This window comes from Sorex araneus, chromosome 4 (assembly GCF_027595985.1).
Source record: "Sorex araneus isolate mSorAra2 chromosome 4, mSorAra2.pri, whole genome shotgun sequence".
NCBI lineage: Eukaryota > Metazoa > Chordata > Mammalia > Eulipotyphla > Soricidae > Sorex > Sorex araneus.
The window spans coordinates 164,777,714-164,799,918 of NC_073305.1; the positions used below are offsets into that span (position 1 = coordinate 164,777,714).

General features: G+C 42.6%; 1 protein-coding gene across 6 annotated transcripts in view; it reads right to left on the reverse strand.

Moving 5' to 3' along the window:
- NHSL1 (NHS like 1) overlaps positions 1-22,205 on the reverse strand; it is a 283,461-nt gene that overhangs the window by 12,757 nt on the left and 248,499 nt on the right. For 4 of the 6 annotated variants that reach the window (XM_055136654.1, XM_055136653.1, XM_055136657.1 and 1 more), the window contains exons 4-5: positions 12,895-13,087; positions 7,866-7,997 (exon numbers count right to left, since the gene is read on the reverse strand). In XM_055136654.1, coding sequence (XP_054992629.1) covers positions 7,866-7,997; positions 12,895-13,087 — 325 coding nt within the window. The remainder of the gene's footprint in view (positions 1-7,865; positions 7,998-12,894; positions 13,088-22,205) is intronic. The other 2 variants (XM_055136655.1, XM_055136656.1) reach the window with 1 other exon arrangement.

Sequence of the window (22,205 nt, forward strand, 5' to 3'; positions counted from 1 at the left end):
ACACACACAAAACACATACGTGTGTAGTCATTCACCGACACACAGATGCACATGTGTGCATACAGAGACACACACACACACACACGCTTGCATGTGTACTCACTGACACACAGATGTACATGTATGTAGACATAAAACACATACACACACACACACACACAAAACCAGCTTCTTGCTCAGAAAGGCAAAGTTAACGAAAGGGTAGAAGGAGAAGAGATACTTCATTTTCAGAAAATAAAAATGAAAGATTTCTGCCTTGTGGCATTCCATGTGATATTAACTGGGGTAGCTGTTAGTAGTTGGCATCAGCTTGCCAGGAGTAAGCCTTCCAAACTTTGAAGCTTAGTGATTCCATTCAGTGATGGGTTTTTATTGGTGTTTTGACTGGGGCCACTCCGGGCGATACTTGCCCTGGCGGTGTGGGTGGGTCTATGGCTCAGTGGCTGACCTGGTGATACAGGGCACACCGAGAGCTACGGGTGGGAAGCTCAGCTGACTGTGCCAGTGGTTCAGTGGCAGGACCCAAAGATGCAATGGTGCCTGGGCTCTGGGGTGCTGGAGTATACCTGGGGACACCAAGGGTGACATCCAATTCATAAAGGAAGGTCACATGGCTGGTGCATCCCTGCACCTTAGTGTATGGATTGTTCAAAAGTCTCATCAAGTCTTAAATAACATTTAGTATGAAATTATTCTGGGGCCAGAGAGGCAGTACAGCAGGTGTGGCTCTTGCATTATACACTGGGACACTGGTTGAGCCCCAGGACCACGTATGGTCCCCAAATCTTCCCAGGAGTAATTCCTGAGCACAGAGCCAGGAGTAAGCCTTGAGCACTGACAAATGTGCCTTCAAAACCACCACTCCCTCCTGCCCAGGAGAAAAAAAACAACAACAAATTTATTCTGCCAGCTTTCTGAGTGTGAAATGCATACTAAAGTAAGTTCCAGGCATGTCCAAAGTATTTGGTAGCCACATAAACTTACATGCCAACAAAATAATATAATCTAAAGTAAAAGAGATGATATCTCATAAACGGATGCTTAAATACATTTGTATGTATGCTGAATAAAAAGAAACAAAATGGAAATTTTGGCCACTTCCAAACTTGGGAATAGGCTTCCCCAAGAATATGAAATGTATTTGTTGGTTTTTATACAAAGGCTTTGCAGTATTAGATTATTCCTTTCCTTTCTTCTCCGAATAAAATTTCTGTTACATAATCCTTTGAAAAGCAAGTTTGTAGGGATCTTGCTTGATTCACTTATGTTGGGGATTCCCAAATTTGTTTGGGATAATACCCCTTTTTCAGAAAAAAAAATTACGCAGTGCCCACTGAGGAATTTACCTTCTTTAAGCAAGCAAACAAAAATGTATCCGAGGACACTCCTACTCCCCCCAGCCCAAATCATTTCAGCATCCCCTGGGGTGCTATCACCCAGTGATTTAAATGGAAGGCAAAAAAAAAAAAATTGCCACCAAATATACTGGGAATTAAATAGCAAATAGCATGCCTTTATTGAAAAGCATTCTATACTGCTAGTCTCTGGAGCCCACAATTTATAGATTCCAAAGCAAAAGTTGAAGTTGTAGTTAACCAAGCATTTTGCATATCCCTATCTCTCAAGCCTCTCTAGTGAGAACCTTATTTTTATATTTAAAATGAATGAATTCAGCTTTTGAGCCACAGCTGGAAGTGCTCAGAGACACTTGGAGTGGTGCTCTGGAAACATACCATGTCAGGTATTGAACCTGGGCCTCCCCCATGAAAAGCATACACGCTAGCCACTGAGCTACCTCTCTGGCCCTCTGGGAAGATTTTTAAAAAATCCAAAGCCCTAGCAACTTGTGCCACATCTCATGCTCAGCATGTAGCTGTCCTTGTGCCTTTACATCAGATGATCAGATTTTGCAAATCTAATCTGTGGGCCAAGGAGACAGCTTACAGGGCGTGCTTTGTAAGCAAGAGTCCTGGACTTAGTCCCTGGCATAACATGGTCCCCTGAGCATTGGGTGTGGTTCCCCAAAACTCCATTTGTATGATTCACCCATTTCCCCCTATGCTTTATATCAAGAGAAGATCACTTTGGGGGGTTCTAGGTGTTGGGAACTAAACCCAGAGTTTCACACATATGAACATATGCTCAACTAATGAGTCACATCTCCAACCCTAGATAAAGTTTATTTGGGGGGTGGGGAGGGATTTGGCTACAAGGATACTACTGGCTCTCTGTTCAGGAGTTACTCCTGGAACTGCTCAGGAGAACATATGTGGTGCTAAGAATTTAACTGGAAATGCCTTACCTCCTATAGCTAAATCTCTGGTCCCCAGAAGGCTAAACTTTATTTTATTTTTGTGGGGGACGGGGCTGGGAACAGTTTGGGCCCCCTCAGCAATGACCAGGACTTGCTCCTGGCTCTGTACTCAGGGATCACTCCTGGCAGCATTTGCGGGAATCATACTGGTGTCAGGGACTGAACCGGGGTCAGTGTATGCAAGACATTTTTATCCCCTGTACTATCTCTCTAACTCCAATTTTCTTCCTTTTTTGAATTCTTATTAAGAAACTGTGATTTACAATACCAGTTTCATGCACACATCATTCCAACACCACACTCTCCACCAAAGTACCTTTTTGCCTTCACCAAGGTCCCAAAAGCCCCTTTTGTTTCATAACTCCCATCCCAACTTCAATTCTGTGGACCAATTATCTAGTTCTGTTGCCTTTGGGGCACATTTTTGAAAGAAAATATGAAGTGCCTATTTGTGATCCTGACTGGCTGGGTAGTACAGGGCTTGCAAACTGGATACCTACCAAGGACAAACTATTGGGAGATGGAAAAGTCCTTGACTATAAGACACAACCACACAGCGTGTGCTATACGGATGGATCTGGAGAATACCATACTGAGAGTGGATAGACACAGCATGATCTCCATCATATACAGGATACAAAGAGATCCACTGGGGGAACCAGAAATGCCCAAAGGCAAAAGACACTAAGAACTGTTCAGAAGGAGATTATCACAGAGGGGGAGAGGGTTAGGGGCGTGGGGAATAAAGACACTCTGGTGGAGAGTGTGGTGCAGGAATGTTGAATACACGAAACCCTACACTAACAGTGCTAGATATCACAGGACCTAAAACTAAAAAAACAGTAAAATCTAAAAAACTTGGGAGCAGGGCTGGAGTGATAGCACAAAGGGTAGGGCATTTGCCTTGCACGCGGCTGACCCGGGTTCAAATCCCAGCATCCCATATGGTCCCCTGAGCACCGCCAGGGGTGATCCCTGAATGCATGAGCCAGGAATGACCCCTGTGCATTGCTAGGTGTGACCCAAAAAGAAAAAAAAAACAAAACCTGGGAGCATGTGTAGAGTCACTCAAAAGTCTTAAGAGTGCAGGAAAAACATATAGGATCCAATTTTAGAAGTCAAATATTATTATATCCAAACATTATTTTCCTCATTTGATCCACCAATCCCCCAACGAACCTACATATATCACTAGAGTAATGGTCTTTTAAAAAACAAAAAATAGGGGCTGGAGCGATAGCATGGCGGATAGGGCATTTGCCTTGCATGCAGCCAACCCGGGTTCAATTCCCAGCATCCCATATGGTCTCCTGAGCACTGCCAGGGTAATTCCTGAGTGCAGAGCCAGGAGTAATCCCTGAGCATTGCTGGGTGTGATCCAAAAAAAAAAAAAGGAACCAGGGCCCTAGGGACTGAACTTGGGGTTTCTCACATCCTAGACAGGTGCTCTCCTTCTTGAGCTCTTTCCAAGCTCCCTATATTTTCTTTTTCTTTTATCTTTCTGGTTTTCTGGGTCATACCCAGCAGGAGGACTGGAGTGATAGCATAGCGGGTAGGGTGTTTGCCTTGCACGTGGCCAACCTGGGTTCGATTCCTCCATCCCTCTCGGAGAGCCTGGCAAGCTACCAAGAGTATCCTGCCCGCATGGCAGAGCCTGGCAAGTTCTACCTGTGGCATATTTGATATGCCGAAAACAGTAACAGCAAGTCTCACAATGGAGACGTTACTGGTGCCCGCTCAAGCAAATCGATGAACAACGGGATGACAGTGCTGACAGTGCTGACCCAGCAGTGCTAAGGATCATTTTTGGTTTGGTGCACAGGAGTGCTGGGGATCAAAACTGGAACAGAACACAGGCTCCCGACCTCTAAGCCATCTTCCTGGTTGATCTAATAGTCTTTAAGAATTGGCTCTTCACTGGACTGGACAGATAGCACAGTGGGTAAAGAACCTGTCTTGCATATTAATGACCCCGGTTCGAGCCCTGGCCCCCCCTATGTGGTTCTCCCCAAGCATCGTCAGGAATAACCCCTGAGCACAGAAGTAGGAGAAAGTCCTGGGCATAGCGGAATGTGGTGCCAAAGCCAAAAAATAAGATAAACTAAAGAAATAAAAGAAAGGCTTAGACTTAGAACTGGCCTTCAGCTATGATGCTGGTCAGATTGCCCATGGTTCCGGTCTGGCAATCCTCACAGCACAGATGATGGGGGGAAAAGCTGCTTTCTTCCTCTCGCATCAGTGGGGGTGCTAAGCCACAGGTCAATGAGAAACAAATGTAGGCACCAGGAACTCGTTTATTCATTAAAAAATATTAAAACAACTGAAGACAGGATTTACCCAGCTGACTCAAGAAGCACCTTGAGTTAGTTATTGGCTCCATACTGACTTGTTCAGTAATAAAAAGTGATCAAAGTTCCTAACTGCAGGTTCTAGAATTCCTATGACGTACATTTAGATAATTCATGCTGAACACCTGCATGTGTGTTATTTTTATCTGAGTCCCACATTCTTCCATTCTTTGTAATAGTCATCCTCAACCTCCCTGATTTTTGTTAGAAAACCACTTACAATGTAGCTACCTCCAAACATCAACCTCGTTATTTCACAAAGGGCTGATCTTTAGAGTCACTCCCCGAGGTTTAAGCGTATCTCCTTAAACAACAGTTAAAATGACAAATGCTCGCTGGCACAGATAGTTCAGAGCTTAAGTTGCCTGACTTGGCCACTGCCAAGCCAGGCTCAAACCCCAACACTGATATGGTCTCACGACCCCGGGACTGTCAGAACTGACCCAAGCACAGGGCCAGGAGTCAGCCCTGAGCACCACTGGGTATGGCAGAAACTTGGCCCAAGTAATACAAATGGAATGTAGAAAATATAATACAAATGGGTGCTGAAGAGATAGCACAGTGGGTAGGGTGCTTAGTCTTGCATACATCCAACCTGGGTTTGATCCCTGACACCCCATTTGGTCCCCCAAGCCCTGCCAGGAGTGATCCCTGAGTGCAGAGCCAGGAGTAAGCCCTAAGCACTGCTGGGTGTAGTAAAAAAAAAAAAAAAGAACCAACCAAAAAACAAATTTTAAAATAATAAAAATGCTACCTGAGTGCTGTAAGAAATTAGTTTATTGCTGAGCATATGAGTACATACTAGTTTCTCAAAGCAGTCAGTCAGCTGGCTGTCACTTAAAGAAGAAAAGGAAATGCTGGAAGCACAAGGTGGGGCCCCACCACAGATGCAGGGCGGGCCCCAGAGAGAGACATCACACATCCTGGGAGGTCGTCTCGCCTTTGTTCCTCACAATCCCTGTGTTACAGGATAAGACAAGCACCTGCCCGCCAGCTGGAGCTACCCTGAGCAGAAGGGAAGAATAGTTCTTCTCCGCCCTTTATTGCTCTGACTGAAAGGCAGGCCATATAGACCAGAGAATCAGATGGCTGTGAGAGAGAAAAGGAGAGAGAGGGGAGAGAGAGGTTGAGAGAGAGACAGAGAGAGACAGAGAGACAGAGAGAGAGAGATATCTTCCTCTCCCCAGTGTGGCAGCTGAGTAGGGTGTCGGGGGAAACCCAAGCAGAAACACTCTGTGAAGCATTCAGAAACTGAACGACGGTGCCCTGGGCCAGTGGCGGCTCTATCACATTGCTAGGATAAACCCATTGGACAAAAAGACAGCTGAATTCTGAGTCTCCCAAGTGGGTAGGGCGTTTGCCTTACACACGGCCAACCCGGGTTCAATTCCTCCGGGTTCAATTCCTCCATCCCTCTCAGAGAGCCCGGCAAGCTACCGAGAGTATCCCGTCCACACGACAGAGCCTGGCAAGCTACCTGTGGCGTATTTGATATGCCAAAAACAGTAACAACAAGTCTCACAATGGAGATGTTATTGGTGCCCACTCGAACAAAATCAATGAACAACGGGAAGACAGTGCTACAGTGCTACTATCAAGGGTAAATGAAAGTAAAAACATTAGGTGAAAGTAACTCTCGGGAAAGATGGTCATAGTTGGCTAAAGAGAAAAGCAAAAATTTGGGGTGTGTGGGGCTGGAGAGATAGCACAGTGGGTAGGGCATTTGCCTTGCACGCAACAGACCTGGGTTTGATTCCCAGCATCCCATCTGATCCCCCAAGCACCACCACGAGTAATTCCTGAGTGCAGAGCCAGGAGTAACCCCTGTGCATCACCAGGTGTGATCCAAAAAACAAAAAATAAAATTGAGGGTGTGTGGTGTAGGTGCGTTGGCCCAGCCCTTCCAGCGTTCAAGGGGCTACCCTGGCTCTGTGTTCAGGAGTCACCCAGGGTGTTGTTTGGGGACCATATGAGGTCTGGGGAATCAAACCAGTGTCTGAGGTCCTCCAAAGGCAAGGCAAGTGCCATACCCCCTCTGCTAGCTTTCTGAACTCAAGAGAAGCAAATTTTAAGAGAGGTGTCTTAAATTCACTACATTAATAAAAGTATCAATTATTGTTGGGCTGGAGCGATAGCACAGTGGGTAGGGCATTTGCCTTGCATGCAGCCGAGCTGGGTTTGATTCCTCCGCCCCTCTCGGAGAGCACAGCAAGCTACTGAGAGCATCTCGCCCACACGGCAGAGCCTGGCAAGCTACCGGTGGTGTAGCTGATATGTCAAAAACAGTAACAAGTCTCACAACGAAGATGTTACTGGTACCCACTCGAGCAATCGATGAGCAACAGGATGACAGTGATCGATTATTGTCATTGTCTAGTTCATAGTGATCCTAGGATCCAATTGCTGTACCTGTCTATATTCACTAAACCCTCATACCACTTGAGGGGGCAGGTTCTAGTAACTTCTAATTCCATCCAACTCCCAGAGCTCCTGCTCCCTATCCAGTATGCCCTAAAAGCCTCAGTGGCACCCTCAAAGGGTCTCACCAAACACCAGGGAGAGGAAATAAACAGAGAGAGAGAACAAAAGGATTATCCAAAGCATGTGTAAGTTCAGACACAAAACAAGTAAGCAGAAAATGAGGAAAACAGCTCTTTCCTTTAACTGGGACAGAAAAGTTTTTTCTCTTCTTAAAATTGAAAAATACCAAATAAAAATCTCTGTCACCACTTACTTCATTGGAAGTACACTATCCAATACACATGACTATTTTCTACTGTACTGCTATTTACCAATTATCCTCCACTGCTGTCTCTCCCATGACACAATGCCACCGATGCTGTCATTATAACTAAGGAAGACCCTCTTCACAATGTGAATTTCTTGGAGGAGCTGCAATTTCATGCAAACGTCAGAGCTATACACGGAGAATAAATTCAGTTGTGGAAATTCCCATTGGTTGTCCAGGTACACAGAGAGGATGACACGAGGGTAAACTTCTATTATCCCACTAAATGCTTACTCATGGCTCATCCTCTCTCTGACCTTCTCTAAGCCTGGAGTGGTAAGACTGAAGCCCAAGAAAGGAAAGACCCCCAGGGCTCTCGGGATGTATGAACTTCAAAAGCACCACAAATGAGGTTAGTGTCACAATTTGCTGAGCAGCGCGAGGGGCAAGAGAATGCAGTTCTGATGAGCCATACCTAGCTCCTTCTGTATGTTGTCAGGGACGCCTGTAATAGTCTTTCTCCTTTTGACTTTCTTCGGTCGTCTTACCAGAGTGTCTGTGTAAATTAGAGACCGCCGCAGGCTGGCCTGGCGATCGAAATTCTCCCCTAATGTAGAGTAGTAGAACAAGCAAAGCAATGTTATTTTCAAGCGAGCGACACCATGCACTTTCTTCCAGAAGCTTGTTGTCAAATGATAAGGAGGTATTAATAATGAGGTTAGCCAGTCGTATGATGATGAATGGAGGCTGAAGGGCAAAAAAGGAGAGGCAAGCACATTATCATCATAAGGCTCTTTCCCACTGTCTCTGTGTGTGTGTCCTTCCAAAGAAAGCACCTTGATTTCATTTTCAAATGAGCTGCAGCAGCAAATGCAAATGTATGAATAACGCAAATGCATGAGTGGTTCTGGGTGACCTAAATGTATACGCTCTCAGAGGGATCTGTATATGGTTTCCAGTCACTGAAATCACTCTTGACATCAGCATATAGGTACTGACAACAAAGAATATGTGTAAATCATTTGGTCATCTCCAGAGGTCAACAGAATGGTTTGTTCTAAGTGACGAAATGAGTAGGTTAACCAACCACTCTAGTTGAATTAAAGAACTTTTTTTTTGTTAATCAAAGAAGCTATTTGGCTACACTGTGGAAATTATTCTGACAGGTGTGAGAATCATCATGAAAAATAAAAGCCTTATAATGATAAAGTACTTTTTATTACACGAGACCCTGTAGCATTGCTGTTATTAAAGCAGAATCGCTTCCCCCTGTTTTATAATTCTTTTTTTAATGTTGGGCTTGACGCAGACACTGCAGGATGGCACTCCTACAGAACCTGTTTTCCTTTCTCGAGTGTAATTTATTTGCACAATGAATATACCATGAGAAATCAGAAAAATAAAGGATGAGTTATTGGCTGGTATGTTTTAACTTACTTGCTCATGTAATTTTTAAAAAGCTTTATAGAGCATTGCGCTTATTTTAAAAAGAAGAGATAAAAAATGCATATAATGTATATAAATAAAATACTCCCACCTTTGCTACTTTGTGAGAAAAGAATGAAAAATTTATTTTGCATAGAAATCTTGACATTAGAAGTGGTATCTTATGAACAATGCTCCTTCAAAGTTCCTTGGATTAAGGTGCAAACAGAACTTTAATCAAAACAGATAAAAAACCTGAATGATCAAAACATATGCATGTGTTCCTAAGCAACAAACTGGAATACTTGCACACTTGAAAATATTTGTGACTTCGTTGCCAATGGAGAAAACCATTATCCTTGGCATGACCTGCAATCACTGTGTAGTAGTTTATACATACACACACACAATACACACACACACACACATGCATGTGTGTGTACCGAGATCAAGGTCTTCTATGCCATCAATGGTCTGTTTTCCCTGCTGCAGGGGGGGCAATGTCGTTGTATCTACATATTAATAAAGGACCGAACACCAACAGTCACCTTTAATTTTCCATTCTGCTTCCTAAACAGAAAGAAAAACTACCAAAGCTCCAAGGAAATTAAGAAGCAAACCATTAAAGGCACTTATCTCCCCCTACGCATGGCATCCAGAGACAACTATGTCTGTCCATTTCTTGAGGGCACAGACCATGATCCATGTTCCTTAGCATTCCCTGTGGCATGCAGCTAATGCCCAACACAAAGCAGTTATTCAGTAAATATCTGGTGAATTGAGAAGAGCTGAATCACTCCCTTTCATTGAAAACATGGCATTAGTCCGTCATGCTTGCTGCTTAGAAATACTTAGCTCAAAAGGGTAGGATTAGGTAAGAAGCCACTTTGTACAAATTGTTTAAATATGTATACACAATATATTTATCTTCCAGGTTGAAGAGCTATTTTCCCACAGGGGCAGATTATGGACTACACTCATAAGGAAATTTTATTGTAAACTTCCCCCTCCCTTCAACTCTTAGAACATGCTGAGTCCCCACAGGACTATAACTAACGGGATTACATTGATTTTCAAGTTGGCAGTTCATTGTGTTAATGTTCTACTTCTAAGCCTAGCGGGCTTCACTCTGGACATAAAATAATATATTTATCGGCATTTCTTTCTCTTGCTGAACCTTACTGGAAATCAAATGAAAGGGTCAGTGTTCATCCAGATAAATGAGTACATGACAATTCCCTACAGGAATGGCGACCATTTTATCACAAATCATCTGGGACTTTATAAACATACCATTGAGACAGCAGGAAGCTAGACTATGTCAATTTGACAGCTAAAAGTGAAACACTTAAATTCGATGCTTTTTACCAGAAGAGTAGAAAAACTAAAGTCTTTATGAACTATGTGAACGTAAGAATCCAGAAAATAGATCAATAAATATGCAATTAGTATATTTAAGTTCTATATCTCTAACACTCTTAACTACTGAATTAAAAATTTTTTTTGATATAAGCCATACTTTTCATTTCTTTATCATCATTCACCATTCCTATATGGAATTTTGAAGGTCTAATTTTAAACACTATGTAATTCTGATTCATTTAGTCAAATGAGAGAATTAAGCTCAAAGAAATGAGTCTACTGTTGTGATAATGTATTTCATGGCAAATAATTTTTCAATCCTGAAACTAGTTAGTCCGCTTTAAATTTTCTTATCTGATAATACACTTTATCCTAATTCCATTAAGGACTATCATATTTCATAGTACAATCACTTTATATTATTTCTGAGTCATTTAATCATATGTAATATAATTATATTTCTGCTGCATCTAATCATCAGTAATGCAATGCATTTTATTATGAAAAACATGTACCTATCTATTTCACTAAGGGTATATTTTGTTCCAAAACAGTTACTTAAAAATATAAAAATAACCTTTAAAAACGATGATCTAATATTTCTGAAAATCATATTCAGAAAGATCAATGATGTATCTACAAAGGAAACTGATTAAAATACGATGACATTCCTTTAATGCTTGCGTACAATAAATGTGGAAAAATTTATTGTGGAATTCAAAAAAAATCATGCACTTGTTTATTAATTTTTTCTGGAATTCAAATGAGTTCTAAATATAAATTTCAAATACCTTGTAAAAATTTAAGAAAATTCTCCAACAATTACCAAGATGTAATTAGCTCCTCAAATTCTCACCAATGCCATGGCAAAAGCTTTTGAATGGCAGTCAATAGCAACAGTCTCAGATGCAAAGGATATTATGGGTTTTTTTGGTTTGGTTTTGGTTTGGGAGCCAAACCTAGTGGTACTCAGTGTTTATTCCTAGTTGGATGCTCACGAATCATTATTAGCAGGCTTGGAGGACCAGATGGGATGCTGAGATTGAACTTGGGTTGCCCGTTGTACAAGGCAAGCACGCTACCCACTGTACTATCTCCATGGGCTCTGCTATGGGTTTTTAATCTTAATGTTCTATGAAAACAGCCTACCAGTCACTTGATTTTCATAGGCTCTAAGAGGACACGCTTTTTATGGTCAGATTATCAATGGTGACTACCAGTAATTTATTTCTCTTGAACACATATCCCAGTGACTGATTCTATTAACTTTCAACACATCTACTTTGCACTTTGTACACTCCATAATCCACTTACCTATCCTCTTTGTGGGTTTTGGAAGCAATATGGCAGAAATATTTTTATATTTTTTGTTTGTTTGTTCGTTTGTTTGGGAGACCCACACCCGACAGTGATCAGGGCTCATTCCTGGCTCTGCACTAAGGGATCACTCCTGGTGAGCTCAGGAGACTACATGAGTGCCAGGGATCCATGGCGCATGCAAGGCAAATGCCCGCTGTACTTTGCTCTGGCCCTGAAATACTTTGGTATTTCAATGGATCTTATAAGTCTGAGAAATACATCCTTGATTTTTATGCAACTTATCGATCACCTTATCACAGCTATTAAAAGCACCATGAAAGAACTAGTATATCACATTTAGAAATGAAAATTCTAATTTTGGCTTAATGTATAATGTGATAAAGGGCTTCACATTTAAAGAAACAAATTTTTAATTTGAACATTAACAAGTTATTAATGAATAATTAATGTTCATTATTAATGAATGAATAATAAGTTATGGAGATCAAAAAACAATCTTACCATCTTAAGTTTAAACAATGCTTTTATAGTTTACCTGAGTTCTATTTCATTTATTTTTGTGTGGGGGATACACTTGGCTGGCCTCAGGGCTTGCTCCTGGCTCTGTGCTCAGGGATTACTCCTGGCAGTGTTTAGGGGGCCATTTTCGGTGGGCCATATTTGAACTGGGCTCAGCCACAGGTCATGCAAGTACCTTATCTCTGTATTATTTCCATACATATTCACTAAATTCACGAAATATTTTAATATTAAGCAAGTTTTGTTGTTTCACACTTGAGAAAAAAATCGAAGCTAGGAAAACACATCATTTGGAAAAATCATAAAACTATTATCTCCACTTCTAGAACTGTTATTTGAAATAGCAGGAAATGTACATATTTTATTTTTACAAGGTACCCTTTTGTGAACATGTATAATGTCATTGAGCTACATCCCCAGCCTATCCAGGAACACATTTAGAAGGTGATCCCATACAACATTCCCCTCCCCCCGCCAAATTACACACACACACACACACACACACACACACACAGAGTTTGGGGACACCTGGCTGTGTTCAGGAACTGCTTTTAATCCCAAAATACTACATTTTAGATGAAAAGCTGGATCACTGAGTTCTTTAATATCAACCTTTGGTGGCATGGTCTAAGAAGCAATAAATAACTTACATGTACACATATATATACCTTAGTATTTCTTCATTACACAAAGAGCAAGAAGCCTGAACACAGATTTTATCTATGGAATGGAATGCTACATATATATATATATATATATATATATATATATATATATTCTGGCTTACTGTGTATTATATATACACATATATATAATACACAATAGCCATAATCATTCTCCCAAGTATATTCAGCACCTGTCTGCAGCACACAGCATACCGGTTATGTTAATAGGCACCACGTCAGCCTGGACAGTCTGGGCTTGCTGCCGCATCTTCTCCTCTGGTGTAGGCAATGGCAAGGACTTGGTCCAGTTCGTCTGAGTGTTGAGGTCTGAGAGGTCACTGGAGGTTGGCGTTTTAGATCTCCTGATGGAAATGAGTCTTTCCTCTTCTGATGAAGAAATGGAACTCTGCGGGAGAAAAAGGTAAGAAGAATTCATAATGTGCAGGGAGCTGGAAAAAAAATCACTTAAAAATATATTTCTTATTAAAAAGCAACCAAAGGCAGAGAAAGAGAGAGAGGGAGGTTAAGGTGCTTGCCTCGCATGCAGCCAACTCCCGTTAAGATCCCTGGCACCACATCTGGTCCCTGAGCACTGCCAGGAGTGACCTCTGAAGACCTCTGAAGAGCAGAACCAAGAGTAGAACTAGAGTAGCACTTGGTGTGGCCCACCCAGGTATTCTTAATAATAATAATAATAATAATAATAATAATAATAATAAACTGATTTGAATCAAGAAAAAACTGCTCTTATTTAGAAACTACTAGAAGCAATGGCTCACATGAAAACTGCTAATCTGGAGTGTGACCCATAATACACACGACTGACATAGGCCTTAGTGTCCTCACAGGAAGATTGCAAGTGGTTTTGCTGAGCCGCCAAATCTTTTTCCAATTTTCCTGCTTCTCCTGTACCGACAGCGGTCAGAAAGCTGCTGGACTTCGCTTAGCATTAAAAGCCCAAAGGCACATCTGGGCTGGTGACTGTTGGTTTTCATTTTTATTAAAATTTAGTTTTGCTCAAGGTAATTTCTAGCCTCCATCTCATTTCCCTTAGGCTCCGAACTTCGCAGGACATTTCAGAACAGACAGAGCCATTGGCCAACTCTACATGCTCTTCCAAAGGCATTTAGGTGAACAAAAATCAGTGTGAAATTGTTACAGTAGAAGAAGCTGACTAAAGCTCTTCTCTGAACCTTATCAGAATTTCATGAAAACATTTCTAGCAGTGTCTGTTTTGATACAGATTTACAGCCGAACTAGGGGGAGCCCTCTTCAATACCTGGCTTCCCATTCCATCTTGAAAAGCGCAAGCATGAAAATTGTTTTGGGAAAACGTTTCTTGCAGGCTTCAGCAAAGGCTGATTCTATCACAACGGCACTCCCAGGATTCAAGAGAAATGACGCCGTTGGTGAAAACACTTCCCGAACCTGACTTTTGCTGGAGGATTACTCCTAGCTCTGTGCACAGGAAACACCCCTGGCAGGGCTTATGGGACCATATGTGGTGCTGGGGACCGAACCCAGGTCGGCCACCAGCTACAGTTTCTCTCCCTCAAGAATTGTTCTTTCAGTTTAAAGTCAAGGCATTGGAAAAAATGTTTTGCTTCAGACAGAACAAGATGTCAATGAACTTTCTCAAAGAGGTATCTATATATCTAGCAATAGTTCATCCATTCTCTTAGCTCTATTTCCTGTGCGTGCACATGCAGACACAGACACACAGACACACACACACACACTTATACACACACACCCACTGTGATGGCTAGATCATCCTCATTCCTAACAACACATTCTTTTGCTTGTATTTGAATTTTCTACAAAGGAAATTGGATTCTCTTTCCATAACAAACTTCTGCCACACAAATACATTGTCTGTGAGATTTTTCCTCTGTCCCTAAACAGAATGAATTTTTCTGAATATAACTCAAGTGTCTAAGATGACACTGGTAAGAGATTGTCAGACATACATCAGTCTGGCAACTCAGAAGAACAGAACCATCACAGAATAAATCTTGCAATAGGATCTCTACAAATTGGAAAAGACTGCACAAGAGACGTCTAAACACAAACTGGTTTAGACCAACTAGACTATCCAGCATTCTTTCGTGTTGGAGACAGGAGCCTCGATGAAGAATCCTTTCGCTTCTATTTGCATTATACAAGGGGCCTTGAGGTTCTTCCTAAACCCCGGAAGAGTCTTTGCGCCACATGGGGTCAGATGTCTATCTTCCACGTCCCATGAGAAGAGAGGTGCTGCTGTTATATGTGGCCGATCAGCTTGGTCCCTGGCACTGCAGGGTCCCTGCATCAGTGGGGCAGCTCTGGAGGCAACTAAGGTCTACCAGGGGCTCTAGGCAGCTCCTGGCAACACAGGGCCGGCCAGTACTGCATCCTCCAGCGTTGTTGACTTCATGTTGCTGGGAGGGGCTCTTAGAAGCCCTGAATATGTCTTGGAAGTCTCCGCACCCCACATTAAAAAAATAAGGAGGGGAGGGGGTGGGGAAAAGAAAAATATCTACTATTAAGCATCAAATGCAAAGTTGTGACTTTAGAAAAGCAAAATTCTGAGCTGACAAATAGCCACATTTTTCTTTTACTAACATTAATAAGGACTTTGTAGAAGTGAATACATGAAACAAATCACATAATCTCCTCCCCACCTCCACCCCAGGGATCGACCACATGCAAGGCAAGCACCTTACCACCTGTATCCTCTCTCCAGCGCCTGGGTTATTCTTAACACAGAAAGCATGCAAACTAATAATAGCTTCTTTTCCACTTAAGGAAATGTGAAATACGAGGACAAATAAATACGTGTAATTTATGATGAATATAAGTTACCGGCATCCAATTATAATACTAAACTGTGCCGTGTTTTTTCATGTTTGATCTCATTCTGATGGAAATGGCTATAATTCCTATAGTGCCCCAAACAGCAAAGGCATTTTCAGCCAGCAGCTGCTAAGCCACATTAAGCCATAAGTAAATCAATTATTTCCACCTTTTTTTTTTTTGTGCAGTTGTGACACTGCTGTTGAATTTAACTTAGGATACATTTTCTTTGTCCATGAGGTACAGACATACACATTCACACATATGCTTAGATTGAAGGAAACTTTCCTTGATATTTTCAAACTATGTGCATAAAGAGTGCCTGGTTGAGATCAAATCTCAATCTCTAAATTAACAGCTTTCTCTACTTCTCTGACGCACACACTGAAATACATTCTCAGGCACACTTGAAGGATGGTGCAAGTTTAAAATGGCACCAGAAGCAAAACCATCCAGGTTTGAAAGAAAGAAAAGCAAAGTTCGGGGGGGATGGAGAGAGGTAACACAGCCGCTTCCTTTGCCATGTGACATCAGTCCAGGCATGAAGAAGCACTACTCTGCGTGTGTGTGTCCACGTGCAGTGACCAGTGACACACTTTCCTTTCAGCTGACGGATGGGTGTCAGGCTCAATAACCACCACAATGACACAGGACATTAGAGAGCCACTCCACCAAGGGACGCTAACCAGGGACAGCTCTGACTGGACAACTGACAGCAATCAGCTCTTTTGTAAAGTACTCCCTTCTCTGCAAGAAAATCTCTCAGGCAAGCAGGGCCCAGATAAAGTTATAAGCAAAGGTGACTGTTACACTGTGCTGCAATCTACTAAGAGAAATCACGCAGACGCGAGTCTCTGCATATATAAACTAGGCAATCCCTCCCGAGTCTCCATGGCAGAAAGCGGAAATGCTCTAGTGTGTCAAGACTCTGGATTTTGATGTCAGCCTCCTAACCAGACTGAGCATTTCTGCCCACAGCCCATATCCTCCCTCTAAAAGTCTACTTGTTAATATCACAGCCAGAGGGGTCAACTGTGCACTGGACCCTGGTTTGATCCCTGGCACTACAGGACACATCAAGTACCACCAGATGCAGCTCTGATGGCCTGGGCCATCACCAAAGTAGCCATGTGGTACCCAGCACTGCAGTGTCTAGTACTGCTACATTTTTGGTTTTTTTCAGTGCCAGACCTTGGCACTAACCTGTCTGGTCCGTTGACTGAGAATCTCTGGGAGTGGCCCTGGGACCCCTGCGGCTGCTTAAGAACTCCCATCTCCCCAACACTAATAATATGTTGTAGATTCAGACACTTTTGCTTCTCCAGTAAGTTCTCCTTAATGCAGAAGCAAAAGTGTCTCCAAATAAGCATCTTTATACTATGTCTCCAAATAAGCATCTTTATACTATGTTATAAAGAGTATAAACTTTATACATTTACAAAGGGAATGTCTCCGAAGCAAACATCTTTTTTATAACCTAGAATACCCAACACAACCTATGAACTGCCCTACTGCTTCCTCTGACCTCATTTCCTTTTTATTTTAGTGCTCTCTTCCTTTAGCCTACTCAGTCATGCATGCCCCTACCTCAGGGCCTTTGCACTTGCTGCTTCCATGGATTTAAATCCACCCAAGAGAGCACCATTTTTCTTCAGGAGTTTACTTAAGAGTCCCTTTCTGGCTATACATACACTAGGCATACCTCAAAATTCAACTCCTCCCCAACGTTGTATATCCCCCTTCTCTTTTTGTTTGATATTTTTAGTACATACCACTAGAAAAAAAAATTTATAAAGAAAACAAGGCTTTTTTTTTTAATTTGCTTCTGATGGAAACATGAGTTCCGGGAGGTTTTTAATGATCACCGCATAACAGCTGTTGCAAAGTTTTAGTTAAAGATAGACTACTTATTCATTTTGCTACATGCCTTATCCTGTAGTCAGACTTTAATGAAACCCCATCTTATCTGCCCAGTATCAGTTGTGTCTTATCAATAAGGAAATGCAATTAAAGCACTTTGACTTTGGACAAGTTCACTAGCGGGCAAATAGGCTTAGAACCAAGTGCTAGGGGGCAAAGAGGTAGTACAGGGGGTAGGGTGGTGCCTGCTTTGCATGTATCTGACCTGGTTCTATCTCTGGCACTACACACAGTTCCCTATGTACTACCAGGAGTGAACCCTGAGCATCAATGGAAGTGACCCAAACTCTCCCTGCACTCCCGCCCTCAAACAAACAAACAAACAAACAAAAAACAGCTAACACCAAAGTTTCTGCTGTTAAAACAGTGTAAAATAACAACAGGTGCGGGGGCGGTCGATATTGTGGCCACACGACCTCATATCTCTTCATTCTCAGCAATGAAAAAGAAATTATCAAATTCTTCCTTTCCAGCAGGTCTGACATTTTTTTTTGGGGGGGGCGAGGAACTCCAAACAATAATAGTGAGTTTTTTGTTGAAATATTGAATGTAATCAAAGTAAAGAGAAAGTAAAGTGAAATTTATCAGCTACACAGGCGGGGTGGTGGGTTAGGGGGGCAGGTTTACTGTGATTCTTGGTGGTGGAACATGTGCACTGGTGAAGGGATGGGTGTTTGAGCATTGTGTAACTGAGACTTAAGCCTGAAAGCTTTGTAACTTTCCACATGGTGATTCAATAAAAAACAAACAAACAAAAAAATAACAACCTGGAAGTATTTACAGTGAATTAGAGTAACTCCTAATATAAGGACTCTATAAGACCAAATAAAGACTCAAAAGATCAATATAGAGTCTTGGAAGCTGATTTTAAGGGAAGCAACATATCAGGTCCATCATGATTTTTATTTTGATCAAGGTCACGTGGGTTATGATCATCAAAGTTATGACAAAACAATATTACTGGAGGATTACTGTACTAGCCTTACTGTACTATCTCTCCGGCCCCAAGTTCTAGGGGAAGAGCTAATGTTGATTTTTAAACCGGGCTTTCAGAACAGTAAATGTAATTTGTAAACTTGTCATTTGGTCAGTGTCGTTCCTTAGTCCCTTATGCCTGGGCCTCAGACAGAATAGAGAGTCACAAAGGAAACTTAAAAATGCAGGATTCCCCGAGCCCAGTTGCACGATGCGAGTGAGTAACTGCCTCGCCAGCAGCGGCTGAGTGGATTCTGGATAGTGCACTTCTGAGACAGGATTTCTGAGACAAAAGGGTGGGTCGAGACATCAGACAAGTCCCCAGCAGATGGGCAGCAGAGTCTGAAATATGGTCTCTTTGGCTGATGGCCAAGTTACCAAAACATGGGCTCGGCTGTGAAACCCAAGAGTTACCCAGGTTTCCTTTGTTGAGTTTGCCTCCTTTCAAAAATTAGAAAACCTAATTAAAGCCAGAACTAAACATAGCATTCCTCTAGCAATTACTACATAAAAATAGATGGAGAACAGATGAGACGCCATAGAATACGAGTTAAGAAGACACCAACGTATATCCCATTCTTTTCTGTAGGACATTTACAAAGAGGAGTTTTCTGCCCAGAAATCTCATAGTTTGACTTTTGGTTTTCTAAATTCCCAGCAGATTCATGAGATTTCAAAACTTCCGCAGTCTGAATCAACAGAGAAGTGGCCAGGCATTCTGGTGAGCAACACGGCCCGGAAAATGCTCCAGACCCGAATTGGGGCCAACAACTCCGGGGAGCCGGAAGGAGGAGGTGCAGCCACAACACCTTCTCCAGATGGAGCCCTGGCGACACTGAGCAGCAACTAACATGGCTCCAGGATTCGGGACTGGGACACATCCGAGCCGAGGAGGGGCACTGGAATGGGGCGGCACCAGCCCAAACTCCAAGAGGTCCTGGCCGCCGGAAGTCACGCCCTCGACCCACCCTCGGCGCCATCTTGCCACAATCAACAGAGAAGCGGCCAGGCAGTCTTGTGAGCAATGCGGCCCGGAAAATGCAACTAACACGGCTCCGGGATTCGGGACTGGGACACATCCGAACAGCGCGACCTTTTCTAAAACCTGAAAACATACAATCTTTTAATGGAAAACTAATTATCAAATGCTTCCTTAATAGGGTTATCTTGTTTGGGGGTATAACTCCCACAACAATAGTGAGTTTTGTGTTGAAATATGGAACGTAATCAAGGTGAAGAGAAAATGAAGTGAAATTCATCAGTTATACAGTTGGGGTGGGGGGCGGGGGGTATACCGGGGATTTTGGTGGTAGAATATGGGCACTGGTGAAGGGATGGTGTTTGAATACGGTATAACTGAGACATAAACCTGAGAACTTTGTAACTTTCCACATGGTGATAAAATAAAATTAAAAAAAAAATGTCCAATGATGGAAAAAAAATAAACTTCCGCAGTCTTTGGTGATGTTGCTTCTTTCCTCTATATGGAAACACAAAATATGCTCACTTGGTTCTGTTCTTCCCTTATTCCGTTTTCTCCCAGGAACCAGCCACAACAACTAGAGGTGGTGGAAATGGTCCACTTCGAGGCACACATCACAGCCCAACTGGCAACTCCAGGATGCCTGGGCAGCTGGGCAGTGGGGTAAGCAGTAACATAGGACTGTAGCACTGTCATCCCTTTGTTTGTGATTTTTCTCTAGCGAGCACCAGTAACATCTCCATTGTGAGATTTGTTGTTACTGTTTTTGGCATTTCAAATATGCCCCGGGTAGCTTGCCAGGCTCTGCTGTGCGGGTGGGATACTCTTGGTAACTTGCCGGATTCTCCAAGAGGGACAGAGGAATCAAACCTGGGTTGGCCGCGTGCAAGGCAAACACCCTACCCACTGTGCTATTGCTAACATACCCAGATTAAACGATCCAAATTACTCCCTTTCTACTCAGTGCATTAACCTAGCCTCTCTATCAAGGACTTTAAACTTTCTTAACACATTAGAATAAAATAGCTTGAACTGCATAATACTGATATTAAATAATCTTTTCCTCAGGATAGAAAAAAAGAGCATAAGGGTTTCATTCAGATTTCTTTTTTAAAATTATCCTTTGATGACAGTTTGTGATCTATATATATAGTTCATGATCTAAACATAGTTTGTTTTATAACATAAATATCTACGAGACCGACGCAGAGTCTCTTGCCCCACGTCTGGCTGTCTTCACCGGGGCCCCTGGAGGGGGCGGGTTTAGTTACCTTCCCCACCCCGAGCAGCACCCCTGCAGCCGAAGACCTCTGGAACCCAGCCATAGCCAGGCTCACAGCTCTTCTCCACGTGCTCGGATGAGCCTCACACATGAAGGAACCAGCAGAGGAACCCAGGTATGTGGGACCCGGAGCTGAGATCTCCAAGCCTGCTCAGATCAGGACTGGGCCTCCTCCACCCAGACCCCCCATTTCCCAGTAGCTAGGTGGTCACACCCACCAACTGCCCCCGGCACCGTGTAATCTCATCAACAGCCAAGATTCAGAGACTGTCTAGTTCTCCCTCTTGGAGAACCTGGCAAGCTACTGAGAGTATCCTGCCCACAAGGCAGAGCCCGGCAAGCTCCCTGTGGCGTAATTGATATGCCAAAAACAGTAACAATGATGGGTCTCATTCCCCTGACCCTAAAAGAGCCTCCAATGTGGACCATTTGGAAAAACGAGTAAGGAGAGACTGCTAAAATCTCAGGACTAGGACGAATGCAGATGTTACTCGTGCCCACTCGAGCAAACTGATGAACAATGGGATGACAGTGATACAGTGATCTAAGAGCTCACTACCTAAGCAGTAATATATCACCAATAAATGTTTTTTTTTTTTTTTTTTTGCTTTTTGGGTCACACCCAGAGATGCTCAGGGGTTACTCCTGGCACTGCACTCAGGAATTACTCTTGGCAGTGCTCAGGGGACCATACGGATGCTGGAGATTGAACTTGGGTCGGCCTCATGCAAGTCAAATGCTCTCGCTGCTGTACTATAGCTCCAGGCCCTATAACTGCTTTTACCATTGTGGTCATCCCTGTTTTGCCCAAGTAACCATTGCCCAGCTCTTCGTGCTAATGTCCCTTAACATTTTGCAATGTGTGCATATAAACGTGTCTAAACTACATGTTTAAATTTGCTATGAATTTATAAAAGTGGTACCTGATTTCAGTATTATTTACTTAGTATTTTAAGACACATCCGTGTTGTTATGTAAACCAGTAATTTGTTCATTTCATGGGGGTTCACATTCCATTCAAAGACCATTTATTTATCTACTCTTTTATTGATGGGTAATTGGGTTGCAAAAGATGTGCTTTATAATCTCTCATGATTCAAAATTCCCCTTAGGGAGTGGTTTGGAAAAAAAGGCTATAGTTAAGGCTCAATTAACTGTGTTATTGTTGGAAGAAAACAGGGGTTCTGGAGTCAGTGATGGATTTAAATTCCAGTTCCCACTTGGGGTTGATGCAAACGCTCGCTATCTTGATTGTCAAAATAAAAAATGACAGCACAGCGCATAGGGTGTTTGCCTTGCATGCCGCCAACCTGAGTTCAAGTCCTGTCCCTCTTGGAGAGCCTGGCAAGCTACTGAGAGTATCTCTCACACACGGCAGAGCCTGGCAAGCTACTAGTGGTGCATTTGGTATGCCAAAAACAGTAAAAACAAGTCTCACAATGCATGCTGGGGCAAATCTATGAGCAACAGGATGACAGTGATACAGTGATATAGTGATACATATGTATTAACATATGTATACATATGCTG